This window comes from Embiotoca jacksoni, unplaced genomic scaffold (genome assembly GCF_022577435.1).
Source record: "Embiotoca jacksoni isolate LCO1_2020_lvr unplaced genomic scaffold, fEmbJac1.0.p SCAF_6, whole genome shotgun sequence".
In the NCBI taxonomy this organism is placed as follows: Eukaryota; Metazoa; Chordata; class Actinopteri; family Embiotocidae; genus Embiotoca; species Embiotoca jacksoni.
Window position 1 is genome coordinate 21423786 of NW_027185414.1, and position 17226 is coordinate 21441011.

Here is a 17226-nt window from a genome sequence, read left to right on the forward strand (position 1 = left end):
TCGGTGAAGGGACTGTGGAGTTGGGATTACCAGCAGCTGACGGATGGGTTTCACAGGAACGCAGCATAGTATCTGAATGTAGAGAATTTGCACAGCAGGCATTTTCTACTTTCTTCTTAACAGTGATGAAAAGATGCAAACCACGTTTTGTATCTGTGGATATTTGAAAATCTACCTTGTAGATTTGAATAGGTTCGTATCTTTGATCATCTGGTTCAAATATAAAGTGCTTCAATTTTCAATTGATTCTTAGGTTGGGCATTCATATCTCTTTGCAGGGTAACGCTTTCAGTACACTTTAAAATCCTTTGCTAAAGAGAAAATGCAATATTCCTCTATTCCAGTAACGCATTGTTGAGTCAAGCACTGTTAGCTTCAAAACAGCTCTCTTCCCACAGCTAAACAGGCAAGAGACTAATCTGTTATGTCATCAAGCAGCACTTATGCAGCTACAGGAATGACAATAACTGACAGATTACTGCAGATAAACTAAATCTACTCCTTCAAGTCACTTATAAAAAAAACCAACAACAACAACTGTTTTCTTTGAAAAAAAGAAAAAAAAAGACGATTGAAATCTTTTTTATTTATGGTGGAATATATCTTATGTTTTTGTATGCCATCTATATATTCAAGGTCAGGAGTTGTGTCTTTGCTCTCCTACTCCTGTCGTCCTCCCTGGCCTCCTGCATCCCCTCTCTCCTGTAACCTGAACAGAACAGTGTGTGTCATAATATCTGCAGGCAACCACTACATGTGAGGTATGGGAATGAGAATTCATGAAATGCTATCTCCATTTAAACAGAGATGACTCCTGCTAATTTAGATTTGATCCTTGTTTCCAGTTAATTTAAGTAAATCAGAGTGACGTCGGTATGAGCAAAGTACCGAAAGCGAGAAAATGTTGAGTCATGTCAAATGGATGTTAAATATAGTTTCTAGTTTGTACATTAGCTGCAAGGGAGACAGGTCTGTCTGGAGCAATAGTCTGTGCCGCTGCACACACTAACTATGACAGACCGTCAACTTATATTCATCCATTCGTGATGGCCAGGCAACTCACTGATGATGATATGGCAAGCAGAGGAGCAGATCAGCAGTTTTGACTTTCGCTCATCCTGAATCGTGCTTCTCATCCAGAGATGTACTAGCGCTATGACAACACCATGAAAGGTTTCTTGCTATACTTTATGAATTATTCCAAATGTGATAACTTTGAGCTAACATGTTAAACACTGAATTTTTTATGGTTTTTTTTTTGTTGCCTCATTTCTTCTCTCTTACAGCTCTAACTATCTTTTTTTTTAAATTTTATTTTGTACTACTTCTGTCACAGCTCGTGTCCAAAATTAATATTTTGATTCATGGTGAGCTTTGGGCCGTTGAGCTAAAAGACGTGTTTCTGCCAAAGATAAGAATTCAAATTCCCCCAAGTGACCTTTTTAAAACCCAGGATTGTTTTAGACTATTTTGCACCCTATTTTACGCCATGTGGGATTTGTTTTTCTTATTTTTTTTTTTCTAAATCAGGAACTTAAGTCCCTGTTTTTGATTGTCTGTAAGAGAACACTGGTTGGGTGTCTGGTTTAAGGTGCATACCACATACTGTAATTGTAATGTCTCTGGTCATATTCTCAGCCGGTGGAACCTTTTGTTGCATGTCGTACCCTTCTCTCTCTGCCTTTGGTTCCTGTCTCGCTACACTAGTGACTGACAAATAAAGGCAGAATTGTCTAAAACGTAGAACATGTTATAGAGGGCAATTTGGTTTCTGTTTTTCAAATAATTTGAAAATGTCATATATTTACCTCAGCTGTCTCAACCCTGATCTGATAAACACAAAGTAGTTTTCCAGGCCAAATTTCTAATGGTCAACAGAAGATACTACAAATGCGCACTATCCTAGAATATGTTGGTATTCTGCTGCTTTGGCCAGAGCTGGAGAAAAGAAAGAAAAGGGAAGGCCAAGATATTGAAAAGCTGATAGGCGCTTTAAAATAATGTTTTAAAAATGCCTTAGAAGAGTAACGGTGGGTGAAAAACGGTCCATGCATTTGAGAGTTACATGTATTTGCAGGTATGCCAGGTTTTCAACTAGTTTAATGTACCTGCCAGTATTAAAACCAAACTTATCACCTATAATATTGCAACTGAACCCCGAGTACACCATACACCATGTTGTAGTTGCGTGCCATAACATTTTGTTTCCACTGGAAGAGGACATGGACTCTCTGCCCTTTAGTATCCGCTATGTTTGGGTAAATCATAAAAACAAGCTAGATTGGGTATTTTGTTGTATGCCCAGCTGTCAGGAGAGTGAATGCGCTGGGCTGTTATAAGTCCCAAAACAATTATCTATTAGGATTATGGTGCAAAATCTGGTATGATAGTGTGAAGCTCCATCATCAGCAAATTATGGATTGTAAACAGCATTGTAACAACAAACTAGGACGGTAAATAACAATGTAATCGGAAGCATGATGTGTATTTATTAACTTCTACCAATTAAAAGGTTGCTCTGTCTCACCTGACTATCAAGACTTGAGCCTCGAAGGCAGAAGCATAATTCCAGCATGTATTGTATAATGTAATGTACTTATTGTCACTGATATTGCAAATACATTGTGTATTCAGTCTGGAGCTGGAATTATATTTTTGCAAAGGTCTCGGTACGTCTCTGCCGGGAGGATCACCATGTGCACACACTTCAAATCTCATTGGAGCCTCGTGTGTCAAATAAACTCATTAGTTGATCCAACTTCCTATCAAGACAACATTTTCAGCCAGAAAACATGATGTGTTGTCCCACCACAGTTCAACCAAAATAACTGACCTGCTCCTTTAGGAACCCAAACGTGCGTCATTGCCACCAGAGAACGGTGTTTTCGCAATCTAATATATGGTGAGATGAAATGCACCAGGTGATTAAAGCAGTTGGCAAACACACAAAAATATTTAACATTTCTTCATCTACATCACACCTCTGTCCAATGAGCAATCACATTTTTCCATTTTAGTTCAATGATAGAACACGGTGACCGTGATCTTGTCTTTTTTTTTCTTTTTTTTTTCTTGGCTGCATTTCAGTTATAACACCACTGCCAGCTCCTCCTGCGCATCATCAAGACTTTCCATGCTGCTCATTTGTCATCATTATTTTATTTTATATCCTGCAGGAACTACACTTTGCAAGTTACCCATGGCTGTCTAGATAAGCAAGAGATTATCTTAAAAAAAAAAAAAAGCTACTATGCTGTGTGGCGGTTGTCATTTTTTCCAACCATGACAAAACCTTCTGGTATTCGGTGCTTGACAAGTGACCACAGCTCTTTCCCTCCCATGTTCCACAGCTCCCATGTTATTTACTGACTCTGCAGATTCTGTGCAGTCTGCAGACACATAATCGGCCGCGGAAGCTTTCTCTTATAACCCCCTGGCTGTCTCTTGAGTTTCTAACTGACCCTCGGGCCATTAGCCAGCCGAGGCCTCCTGTGCCACTTGATCCGCAGCCCGGCTCCCCATCCGCACAGCTGCCAGCGTCACTCCACTCTCTCCTCCCCCTGGACCCCCCCCCCCCCCCCCCCCAACTCTCTGATTCGCTTGCTCACCGAGTCGTACACTCATGCATGCCAACATGCAGTCATAGGGCCCAGGAAGATGGGGGTAACTTGAGTCCCGTATGTCAACTTGCAGATCTTTAGCTGCGATATTTACCTTGTTCCAATGATGTTTGTGACTCTATCTGCAGCTGTTCAACCATAATACAGGGTCAATGACCTGTTTAAAGAATTGTTATCAGTAAGACGGGGCTATATTGTTTTCTTTGTCAATATACACAACATACATATGTACATGTACAGCTGATGTCTTCGAATGATTTATTGTATCCAACCAACTGTTCAAAACTCCAAGATATTGAGTTTACGACCCTAAAAGACAATGGAAGGAAGAAAATCATTTATAGACCGTAATTAGGGAAAGTTTGGTGTGTTTAATCAAAATAAATGAATTAAATTACATCGGCTAACTAATCACTTGACTTCATTTGTTGCCACAACACATCAATCACAAATACCATGAAAAACCAAAAGTACAGGAATAGAGGTGACAGTTTTTCATAACAATTAGTTTAATTTTTTTGTATTTAAAAATGAATAATAAAACAATAGCTCATTATCAATTAGGGCTGGGCAATATATCTGTACTATTGATATCGTAATATTAAACTAGATATGGTCTCATATTGGATATCATGTTATGGTGTTGTCTCTTCTTGGTTTTAAAGGCTGCATTACATAAAAGAGGTGTAATTTTCTGAACCTACCTGTCTGCTCTGGCTGTTCTATTGTCTTTACCCTCTTAGTCATTGTATCTACATTACTTATGATCATTTATTAAAAGTTACATCGTGTGCATAGTTTGTAAAAGCACTAATACTAAATACTGTTAGAATATCAATATTTGGTAAAAAAAAAAAAAAAGGTGATATTTGATTTTAGTCCATATCGCCCAGCTTTATCTTTAATAATGAATTATTGTCCTGTCGTAGTTGTGAGTGATAATGTTACAGGTTTTAATGAGCTTCAGGTGTTCAGGTCGGCAGTGTTTGGTTTCAGGGGTGTTAAGCTGATCATGCTGCTCATTATCCTATTACACATCACAAATAGAAGTGATCAGTTACATATTGTGGCTTTAGTTCCACCGATAGGTTCTTAAAACAAAGCTTATCAAGTCTATTTTACCAGTTTCACTCATTTTTTATAGGCGAGTATTTTACTCTCGGATGACGTTTCAGGGTGTCATATAATGTAGCAGCTCAGGTCGATCAGCCCAACAAGGTACTGGTGATTTCAGTTCAATGATAAGTTGAAAATGACAAATCAGTCATCAGTTTGAAGAGGTAAAAATCCAAACAGAAGCTCTGAACATTGTACACAGAAAAGGATTTGAAAGGGTTTGTTGAGATGAAAAAAAGAGAAGACTGATTGGCTGAATGACAACACACTACAATAACTGATCAATTTCAAGGTGATCTGGCGTCGAGTCCATTTTTAACAGGAAATGATGCATTTTTAATTATTATTAATTAATACATTTTTATTTGACATGTCATGTTTTCGTGGGCAAGCAGGGTAGCTTTAACGTCCGTTTACCTAATTCTTTCTTCTTTTTTTTCATCCTTCAGCAACGGTCCAGTTTTTCCATGATCATTAAAGTTTCATCTTATCTTAACAGTTCTCTTTGAGCCAGCGCGATGAGTTCTGTTAAATATTCTCTCCGTGGCATGGTGATGAGACGTGCGAGTGTTGTTGTTCAGTCTTCGCCCAGGTTCCTCTTCAGGTGGAAATTAGGTCACCTTTGTTTTGATGAAGCCTTTGAAAGAGTGATGATTTTACAATCCGATTAGCAGCACCTTGGTAATTTGCCACCCTCCTTCTAAACCCCTTAATGTTGAAAGGCTGCCTGAACCAGAGCTTGCAGTCGGGCAGTGTTTACAGTATATGACACTGCACATAAACAAAAAGCCCCTTCATCAGTGATCTCTGTCTTCAGGAGCCTTTAGCATTGTTCAGAATGGGACTCAAGCGTCCAAGAGAGTATTGATTGCCTGCTCGTGTTCCTCATTCTGTTCGCTCAGTCTCTGCTTGTTGGGTCTCTGTGGCCAGTAATGATGCGGTGCGAAGTGGTTTAACACCTCAGCCACTGAAAAGATGGAGAGGGAGACAGTGGGGGCGTAGAAAAGGACACGAGTCTGTCAGCAGTTTGAATACTCAAATCCTGCGTTCAGAGCCATGTTGCTATGAAACAAGGGCTGCACTGTGATTAAACTGTCTTCTTTCGTTTCTTAATTGTTGGGTTAATTTGCATATGCCGTTTTAAAGTTCTATCTTGGTAGTGAGATTGGGTTTGTGTGTACGCAGTGATAAATTGTTGCTGCCTGTGTCTACATTCACCTGTAGCCGCTCATAAAGGATTAGACATGTCTGTATTTACAGCGACGCAATAAACACACATCAGTGAAGTCTGGCCAGGCTGAAATACTGTTCTACGAATTTATTGGTTTCTTCTGTCCCATGCCTCATGCACTAGTTACATTTTTAGACTGCAGCAGATGTTTTCTGGCATCTGACTCGCTGCATGGCCACAACAGGTGAATGTGTACCGTGGCAAATATAGAGACTGTAATTTGACTGCTTAGAGGTTAGTGGGTCAGCAGTCATCACTGCATAGCGTCTGTCCATTTGAGTGTGTCTTTGGTGCATAACAAACTGAGTGAGGTGTAATGCGTTGCGTTTCTCTGTTGCTGACCTATAAAGCTTAAATGTAACTTGCACTGTAGGATGTTGCAAGTATTAAGCTGTGTAGTAAACAGCAGTAATACGATTGCTTGGAAGTACATCGGCTAAGATTGTGAGACAACAGCCGTCTTTGACTAAAATGATTTTGGCGCCTCGGATATTTCAAATGAGTATCATTGAATAGAAGGAAAGTCTTTTTGTGTGGTATGTCCTCACCTGTTGCTGAAAGTATTATTAGGGCCCGAGCACCGAAGGTGCGAAAGCCCTATTGTTATTTGTAAAAAAACGAGTGGGCGTGGCCGAATGGCTCGCTAGCGCCCCCTAAAGAGATGCCCCGGCGGCCACATTTACCTACGTGCACGAAATCCGGTGGACACGTGTATCACACCGAGATGTACAAAAAAGTTACATTGCACCATTACATCAACTCGACAGGAAGTCCACCATTATTATAGCATATATATATATGCTGGAGACAGAAAACGAGACAAAAACAGCAACTTTAAGGGGGGATATGCGGTCCCTCGAGCGCTGCACGCTGGGGAGCCGGCTTCAGGCTTGTAATTTATTACATACTACAATTCTGAGTCTGTATTTTTTTTCGTGTAAAACCAGGTGCCAGGGATTTAGTAAACTCTGTAATCAAATGTAAAACCCAGAAGCTGATGGTTTAGGTTAATTAGACTGTCGGTGCTTGTAGGTTGAAGATGGATTGTTTGATTTACAGGACACTGAAACTCACCCCAGAAAAATGTCATTCTGTTTTATGAATAGGTGTTTGTTTGTTTGGCTTTGTTTGCTTGTAATGTAGAAATTGCATGTTCCTCTCTATTTGAGCATAGTAAAGATAAAGAGCTCTTTGAACAAGTTGTTTTTTGTTTAAACAATTGTGATGTATGACATTTAATTGCTTTGTACTGAAAAGCGGCTCTCAAACAGGCATATAAATCTGACTGTTTTTATGAAGTGGATCATTATAAGAAAAAAAAATTGTAAATATGCTAATCATAATCAAAACTCGTCAGTGTGGGCAGAGGCTCGAGCAGCATATTACAAATTCCCTCTGGTATGACGGGAGCTTCAATAGACCATTGTCCTTCTGTTGAATTCGTGGAACTATTCATTATGTGGATTGAGCAGCTGGAAACTCCTTCTGTAATATGTCTCGGCTGAACAAGACACACAATACTCAAAAGTCAACAGCATCAAAAGCAGGCATGTTAGTGAGGAGAGTGTCCCAGTTAGATGGGCCCGCGAACGATGCTGCAGCTCTATACGCTACAATAACTCTACTCTATATTGATTACCAGCATGATCTCCCATAAGGCCAGAAAGTTAATAAGTTGTTTTATCCTAACAGGTGATCATCAACAGCACAATCACACCTAATATGACGTTCACCAAGACATCGCAGAAGTTCGGCCAGTGGGCAGACAGCAGGGCCAACACTGTGTTCGGACTGGGCTTCTCTTCGGAGCAGCAACTGGCAAAGGTGAGAAGGAATCGTTTCTGTAACTCCCCATCATTTCACAGAGGCCTTCATACAGCTCAGAGACGGCTGATTTATGTATTTGTCCTGAAGCTCAAGTGTGATGGTGCGCAATTTATTGGTGATCTAGCATCAGATGGGGAATTGAAGCAATCAGAAAATGATTTAGAAGTAGACCTGATCCCTGCTATCCTTGCTATTACGAGATAATTGGCTTCGTGATTACCTAAAACATTTGAAGATGAAATATAAAACGGATGACATTTCAGCTTGTATTTCTACTAACAACGTTTCTATGTCTCTCTCTCATTTTTAGTTTGCGGAGAAGTTCCAGGAAGTAAAAGAAGCAGCAAAGCTTGCAAGGGACAAATCTCAAGAGAAGGGGGAGACGATGAGTAATCACTCCGAGGTAAATTATATCTACCTTCTGTCTGAAATTCTGAACCAGTACAACATCTCTGCTGACCACGTGTTTCCTTTACAGACACAGTTGGCCTTGACAGAGAGAAGATTTGCTACTACGACAGAGAAAATAGGAAATGTTTCAGTTTAGCACATTTTTACCCACAAACACCAGAGGGTACAGAGTCCGTGTTTAGAAATAGCTTCTGGCATAATTAAGTATTCATATAAGTTCAAATATGAATCACTCTTGCGTTGAATATTGCATTTCAACTGAGCTCATTCATGCAGTGGTGTGAATTGTCATGAATGAAAGGTCAAAGGTCACCCTAAGCCACTCACTCCCTTCTACAGAGAACATTTCAAAAAGGTAACTCTGTCAGCAAGTTAGCAGCATCGATTGAATATGTCCACGGTCACTGCTCGGTCACCCGCTGCCAGGCTTGGCTTCTGCTTGCACTCGTTCCAGATGGTAAAAATCCGACTCAGCCCTGAGACACACGAAGCTGCTGGGCCATATGACATGATAAATACTATCAACAGTTTTTCCTCACCCCTCCGCTGTCGTAGCTGACGTGTCCAGAGTGTTTACAGTGTTTCATCAAAAGACGCCCCGGGCCCTGTTCAAAGTGATGGCAGGATTTTTTTTTTTTAGACATATTTCTGTATTTGAACCCATCAGAAACAAGTCTCCCTCTGTCCCCTATCAGGAGTCTGGACGTGAGACACCCTCGACCAACCAGGCATCCAGCATCAACGGGACAGATGATGAGAAAATCTCCCACGTCGGCCCGGAGGCTGCTCTGCTGATGAGTGAGAACGAACGTCTCAAGAGCGCAGTAGAACAAAGGTAAGATTGAATTTAACGGAAACATCGAAAGAACCCCTTCAATATAACAATACATTTGTTATTAATGTGTTTCTCCCTTTCTGATTGAATCCTGCTTTATATTTATTCACTATCAGCCTTCAGCCTCATGTCTATAGCTGCATCACAGTACTAAGATTAATGAAATATCTCCTGGTGTAGCTCTCCCACTCATCTTTCCATGTTTGCAGCAAAGCAATAAATATAATATTTTACTGACCTACTTAAATTCAACACATTAAATCTTTTAAAAAAATATATTTTTTGGTTATTATTATTATTATTATTATTATTGTCTTGAGAAAAATACTTCCCAGTAGATGATATCTATTTGCATCATGTCAGCCTCAATGTGAACAGCTGGTTCCTACAACTCCAGCTTTCATACTGTGTAACAGTAAACACTTTAAAACATTTTCTTGGCCATCTTCTGCTCTATTTTTTCTCTTAGAATTGTTTCATCATGACCAAATAAATTAAAATAAGAGAAATTCACACTAATTAGTCTGCAGTGAACTGAATTAGATGCGTGAACTGTATAAACTTTTTTCTGGAGCAGCAAACTGAAATGTCCGTGTGTTTGGATTCTGCTTATTTAAATGGAAATGAGGAGAATTGTAATGTGTATTTAGCGATTTATAAATAAAATGTTTTTGAAAACAAGCGTCAATACGATTCAGAGCCATGCTCTGCACAATCACGGTGTCATCCAATCAAAATGCTCGGTCAGAATCTGTTATGCTGCACATAAAACATGCCATCATGTACATTTTAGAGTTAAAAGCTGGAGATCTGAACGTGTCGGCCCAACACATTTTTAAAGCCAAAAATTTGTACCCATGCATATTATTAATTTTACAAAAATGTCCAAATGTGTGTTAATCCCTATCAGGTTTTATAATCTCAAGCAAAACTGTATTCAAGAGGCATCATTACAATTTTAACTCCACACACAGCGGCTCTTGGTCACTTTCACACTTGTTCTGATTGTCTGGACATCAAACCGTGCTCACATGTTTTCCCTCCTCATTTTATTTCTGCTGGGATAATAACACACCCTCAACGGACTCGGAAATCATCTGATCTAATCTAAAGAGTGATGCTGCTCTGCTCCAACATTTGGTTATCTGGCCTTTTTAATCCAAATGCTGAATGTATAAATCAAACAGCAGATGTGACTCCAGATGGGATTGAAATGACCTCAGGAAATCAGAGTCAATTAAAAACTACAGAGTAAATTTAGCCAGAATTAGTACTGCATAGCAAAAAAAAAAAAAAAAAAATCATTGACATATTTAAGCCAGATGGGAGAAAAGAAAACAATTAAAAGAAAGTCCCTGGAAATGTCTTAAGACCGCAAACACACAGGTGCAGCATTTTGCAATAATTTTCCAAGAAAGGAGCCGATATCTAATTGTACATTTCAAGAAGGTTCCTGACCCGGTCAGGGAAATTTGGTACTAATTATATGGAACACTGTTAGTGTAATCCAGAGAGGCTTTTCTAGTCATTACACAGCATGGGAAGTATACAATTATACACATATGGAGACGTTTCCAACAATAACTGACGAATGAATGAATAATTCATGGTTGGTTGGTTCCTCATATGCTGTGTATACATTTAAACCTAATTGAACTTCATGAATTAAATTACTTTTTTCTCTAGTTGATTAAATCTTAGAGAAACAACATCTTTTCCTGTGTTTAATGGTGCACCGAGACCAAATATACTATATCTCAAATAAAAAAAACCATTTCTGTACTTATGCACACTCTCAAATACATAAATAATCAGAGTTTTATTTCAAATTGAATTAGGTGAAGCAGAAAATCTAAAGATTTTGGGTGTACAACTGTCCAAAAATGATGTTATAAAGTTTACATTCTGGAGAAGACATGGCGTTGCCGAATCGTCAGGTCAATAATAAAATCGACGCTGCACAAACGTCTCTGGAAAATGCCTCCTCCCTTCTTGTACTTGTGCCACATCCACCTTTTGACCACTTCACTTCCTAAAATTCTTCTGAAAAACTAATGGAACTAAAGTGTCTTTCTTAGAGTTGGAAGGTCCTATCCAGGAAATACCTTAAGAAATGATCAAGAAACTACAGACCTACTTTATGAAGATTATACTGCGTGTTTAATAAAACACAGACGAACCATTGCTGTTGAAGGAAAGACAGTCTTTTCATATCAGCGCATCAAGCTTTCAGGTATTGCCAAAGTTCTCCAGTTTTCTGGCGGTAAAATGCAGTTTGGTCGGTCGTTTTCCCGTCTCTGTTGGCCTCCCTCGTGCCTTCACGACGCTTTGCGGTTTTTGTTTTGTGGAAGAGTGTCACAGCAGTGAAAGAGCGGAGGACTGCAGAATGCTGCAGTGCAAGTCTATCCACATCTGACGGAGAGTAGAACACGTCAAACCAGCCATGCATAAAGAAGGAAACAGTGACGCATACTAAATATACATCACAACCTCGCCACCCTTATTGATGAGACAGAAACGCACGCTGCGGTATGAAAGGATAACAAACTGCAGGTTGGTATTTAGTTCATCAGGGCTTCAGCTCATTAGACCTTTAGGAATTTACCCATGTCGTCATTTTCTCCACTCTAAATATCTCCTCACAATGTCATGTACATACCAGCTAATTGAATAGCTATGACTGCAAGTGATTTTTGTCGCGTTGTGTGTCATGTCGGCGGGCATGAGCCAATTTTTCTCCCACTAATAACTCTGCTCTGTCTCCTGTCTGGCAGCAACACCAACGCCAAGAAGTGGGAAACAGAGCTTCAGACTTTAAGAGAAAATAACGCCAGGCTGGTGGACGCACTGCAGGAGTCTTCAGCTAATGTAGAGAGCTGGAAGAAACAGCTTACTGCCTGCAAGGAGGAGAGTGACACGCTCAGGGGAAAGGTATTACAGTCGTGCACTCCTACTGTCGAGCTGTATAATGTACACAAACCAATCGATCCTGTCTGCAAAACGGGTGACGGGTCAGAAACTCTGCTGCCACTTCTATAAAAAGACAAAAACTGAATCACAGCCGGCGCAAAATCATTCAATTCTTTGCTTAGTTAATAATTTATTTCAAATCTGTTCAATGGGATGAGTGATTCCCTTCCCAAGTTTTAATAAACCTGATGCAAATTTTTCAAATTCGAGTGAGCAGAGTCCTGTATTACTGCACATTTCATTATCTTCTGTGTTCCCTGCACCAGAATCTGAGTCCACTATAAATAGAATCATTTTAGTTTCATAATCAGTGTGGGCTGTTTCTGCAGCTGGGCTGGGGTTGCAACGGTACTCCTCAGTTTGTAACATGCTGCGTTTTTGTTTATTTGTTTGTTTGTTTGTTTGTTTGTTTATTTATTGCCAGTGGCGTTTTCAAGATGACACCACTTTTTTTTTTTTTTTTTTAACAAAAAAAACTATACTCCACAAACACGCGTAAACAGATGTCTGATAGATAAACCAAATGGTAATATGCACAAAGAAATCTGTTGTCACGCTCGCCAATGACCACTTTTCACAGTAAAAACTTGCTTCTCTTCTTGCGCTGCGTCCAGATTGCGGAGCTCGAAGCCCAGTGCAATGAAGCCAACCAGGAGAAGGAGAAAAACGCTCAGCTGTCTGTTCGAGTGCAGGAACTGGAGGCTGAGCTACAGGACAAAGAGCAGGTGAGACTTGATCACATTTGTCTTGAAACAACAGGGCCGGTCTCCAGAGTTGGGTTGTCGGTAAGAGTTTATAAAACAATGCCTTTTTTTTTTTTTTTTTTTTAATAATGGAGGTGGTTTGTTACTTTGTGACTCACTCAGTCCTCTTCATTCAAGTTTTGAGGTTAACTCTCCTCCCCTTCACGCCCCGAAGTTCCAGCAGCACTTGTCTCCCTCAAAAGGCGATTACGCCTCAGTAGGAAATGATAGATTTTGTTGTGGGATTTTAGCTCGTGTACGGACTGGGCTTGTTATTTTTATTTTGCTTACCCAGCAAAACCCAGACCTTTATTCTTTATACAATTTACTTGTATGTAACTTTCTGTGCTGCTCATTTTCTTTTAATAACTTACTTGATATTTGTCCCATTTTGGTCCTGTTGAACTGCACTGTGAAAATAGTTCATCCTAGTCTCTCGTCGGAGAAGCAGGAAATGTTGGCACAAATACCACCGGCGCAATCACAAACGTCTGCTACATCAGTCATTAATAATCCAAACCAGCTGACTGTCGGCGCAGTGCAGCCTAATGATGCTGTTATTTCTAATGAGAACGAACCCTGTGCGGCCACGCACTCTTTTGACCTTCACTCATTTCTGGTTAAATGCTGTTTCTGACTGCGGACTAACGATGAGGACCGACTTCTGGAAATCTGAGAGTCTCCCTCCTCTACAGCAACTGCGTCTCAACACGACATGTGTGGAAACTAATTCGGTTACCATAAGAGAAAGAAATCTGCATATATTTCTGTATTTTTTTTTTTCCTGTTGTAAATACATGGGGGATATCTCTCCCAAGTCTTTTCAGATATAAGTAGGTAATTATTAGGAAGATGAGCAGTAGACCCAATAGACCCGCCACATTCTGTCAGTCAAGATTTTGGTTACACTTGGTTAAACCTGGAAACTGCATCCAATCAAGCGTCACACTCTCAAACTCGTAACTTCCCCCCCCCCTCTTCTCAAATAGCCTGTCCTTGAATGAATCAGTTTAAAAACTGGTAAAATAAGAGTCTCTCAGAATCTTTCAGAGCTTGAGGTGAAATCCTCACCAGGGTTTCAACTCAGGATTATTTTGATTGTTTGTTAATTTGCAGAATATTTTATGATTTATTCTATATATATATATATATATATACATAAATAAAATAAAAAAAGAAAATCTCTGATATCGGCCAAGAAAAAAGTCAGAAAGTAATGGATGAACCGAGTCTCGATAATAGTTGCTAATTACTCCTCATAATGGTTGTTAAGTGTGAAACCAAACATGTTCACTTTACAGTCACGTTTGAACAGAGTCAATTAGTACTTCTGCACATTTCAGAAGCAAAAACAAGCAAATGTTTGATTTTTTTTTTTTTTTTTTAACTTTCAGTTGATTGTCTAATCAAGTAATTAATGAATCTTTCAGGTTGAATTCCACGGTGCTTATTACAGCTTTTCCCTGCTGCGTGAAGAGCTTTTCAGACTGAAGTAAACAGTGTCTAGGGTATTCTAGTTTACCACCTGGCAGCTTGAGTATTAATAGAACATATACATCTTTTCCCAGACAGTGGTATATCTCTCTCAACCAAAGGAAGGAAGTACTTCAAAGAGCTGGAGCTGGTTTTGAAAGATTAGAACGCAAAGAATCACACCCTCCGGGAGCACCATCATTTCCACTCCGTGCGTCAGCCTCCACACACGGGCCGAGGGGGGGCCCCCCCCCAGAAGAAGTCACACTGTTTGTTGAGCACCGATGCAGCGGAGAGCCCACAGAGGTTCAGTGACTCGCCGCCTTCTAGAAATGCACTTCCTCAAACCTCCCCCCTCCCCCCCCCCCCCCCCCCCCCCCTCAAATTAAAAACGTGCCTATGAATTATTAAGCATCCACTGTGGCGTTGACCCGCCGCGCTGGCCTGCCGTGAGCTAACGGAACAAAGGCTGCCGCAGGTGCCTACAAAGGCTCGACCGATTATTGCTTGGCGTGGAAGCGCTCGTAACGGATGCTGCGAAACTGTACGTGGTGCGTGCGTTTGGCTTAGAGCAACGGACGGATGAGATTTTCTAAACGATAACGGATGATGAACTGAAGAAAACAAACGTGGAGGCGCGAGGCAGAAAAACAGAATCAAAGCTGTACAGTATCTCCAGTATTCACTCCAGTCCGCGACCTTTTTTCTTTACATTTGATCTCCTTGTAGCTGCTTCGTATTGCTGTCGTCTTTGTTTCGAGTTTGTTTATGTTTTGGGGGACAGTGCACATGAATTAACAGCCATTAAAATCGTGTATGTGATTATGTTCCCAGGTTAGTGCTGGGTATCAAACTTGGGTACTTTTTTTTTTTTTTTTTTGGCACTACCAGAAATGTGTTTGCAGCCCAGTTATGTGTCTGGTATTACAAACTGTCGATCACTGATATAAAAAATAATTTTGCCCGTTTTATTTTTCACTTTTCAGTCTTCTCGTTTAACTCTCAGCAAAAAAAAAAAAAAAAAGCGAATAAGTGTATGTCACTACATTTTGAACAAGACTATTTCAGATGCTCTCCAGTTAAATGATCCACAATGTTCTGAAGAAACTAACGTCAAATTTTTTTTTTTTTTTTTTTTTTTTTTTTATACCGGATCTGATATTTGGATTAACTGGTTTTCTAAACTTGTTATTTTCTCCAGGAACTGGAGAACCTGAGGAAGCAGGCAGAGATAATCCCTCAGCTCATGGCGGAGTGCGAGACCATCACCCAAAAACTGCAGGTACGTTTAAGGCCCCCCCCAGAAATCCCACAACCCCCCCTCGATGTCTCTCGGGTGATTTACAGCAGAGAGCTGTAGACCTCGAACACACGTGAGGACACGATGGCCGAGACGGCGAGCTCACACACACACACACACACACACACACACACACACACACACACACACACACACACACACACACACACACACGAGCTCTGAGGCGTAAATAGCGCTTTCAGACGGAGGTAGAGAATGAAAGTTCCTGTTCGTCGCTGCGCCCGAGGTCCGATGACACAACATTCCTATCACACGTCTCACTAACGCACATCGTAGTTAGTGTGTCTATTTAAAAAAAAAAAAAAAAAAAAAAAAAAGAAGAAGCTCCGTCCCCTATTTGAAAAGGTTTTTTTCTTTTCCTTCGTCATCCGTGGAGCAGAGATGCCACATACATCTCTGTCACGGCTTATTAGTTTCCCGGTGGTGCAGATTTAATCTGTTTCGCTTCGGAAACGGCGGCAGCGGTTTGAGCTCGGAGCTTTAATGAGCAGGTCTTCGTGACGCGACCGCGGGCGCGTGGGCCGCATCTCTGAGACGACGTCGGGAACAGCGCAGCTACGCCTCGCGTCTCCTCCGCAACAAAGAGCAGCTGTTCTTCAAAGCTGATCCCTCATTGAGTAATATGAGACTTTCTGTCAAACCAGAAGTGCCAGGCTCTGTGAATGACTGTGTCCCCTGTCAGTGCCAAATCTGACATGAGCTGCGTTGATACCAACACTCATTTCAAACCTGCGCCGACTGACTCGGAGCAGGATTTGTTTTTTTTTTTTATTTGTTTTTTTTTATCATCCAAGCTGTCGTGCATGTGCTGCCTGTCTGCCCCGGCGTGGAAGAGAATAAAACCAACAGCGGCATGCCTGAAGTTCCTGCGCTTTCACAAAGCTCGACGGCCTGGTTTGTTTCTGCAATAGCCAGCTGGATGAATGTCAGGGACAACAGAAATGGCTGAAGCAGGAGTTTATCTAGCCGGCTATCCAAACTGAGGAGAAAGCGCAGACAAAAGGATTTCTCAAATTCCTTTTTGTCTTTCCGTGAGGCCTAGAACCAAAACTGAGCTGCTGCCCGTTTAGGCAGAAAAGCCCTTTTCCTGCCGCCATGTTCTTCCAATGACGAGTGTTTTCCGTGTTTTGTGGTCACGGCTGCCCTCTATTTAAAGACGACACCCCATGTGGAGATCAGGTTTCAGGAGTCAGCTGCAGGGTACAGTCATGCAGGCGCAACACCCATTTAGCACTCCTATTTTAAACCCCTCCCTTCAATGGTATCTTCAGCATTAATGTGTCACTCTTGTTGCCTGCTAGTCTGAAAGACTTACTCAACCCTCCCATCGCCACACATACAAAACACACACACACACACACACACAAAAAAAACGGGTTTCCTGAAAGTAGAGATGTGGTTTGCAGATACGAAATTGTCCCCCAAAAAAAATTCCTGCTGCATTTCGACATGTTTCTCAGAACTCAAATACGTTTGATTTTTTTTTTTTTTTTAATTGTACCACCATATGTTGAAGTTAAATGCTGAAAGGTAATTTAAACTGCAAGTGAAAGAAAGAATGTCTTTTTTTGTATTTGGCATCTCTGCCACCCGTCTTCATACAATCATTTCCTTGTATGGACGCCATTTGACTTGTTTGCCGTTATGTAACGAGTTTCTTTCCTGCTACCCGTCCACAG

General features: G+C 40.7%; 1 protein-coding gene across 3 annotated transcripts in view; it reads left to right on the forward strand.

Annotated features, from left to right (window-relative positions):
• The window catches only part of homer2 (homer scaffold protein 2), a 33326-nt gene that overhangs the window by 14039 nt on the left and 2061 nt on the right, over window positions 1-17226 (forward strand). For all 3 annotated transcript variants that reach the window (XM_069173563.1, XM_069173565.1, XM_069173562.1), the window contains exons 3-8: window positions 7660-7791; window positions 8105-8197; window positions 8901-9040; window positions 11815-11971; window positions 12625-12735; window positions 15428-15508. In XM_069173563.1, the coding sequence (XP_069029664.1) occupies window positions 7660-7791; window positions 8105-8197; window positions 8901-9040; window positions 11815-11971; window positions 12625-12735; window positions 15428-15508 (714 nt within the window). The remainder of the gene's footprint in view (window positions 1-7659; window positions 7792-8104; window positions 8198-8900; window positions 9041-11814; window positions 11972-12624; window positions 12736-15427; window positions 15509-17226) is intronic.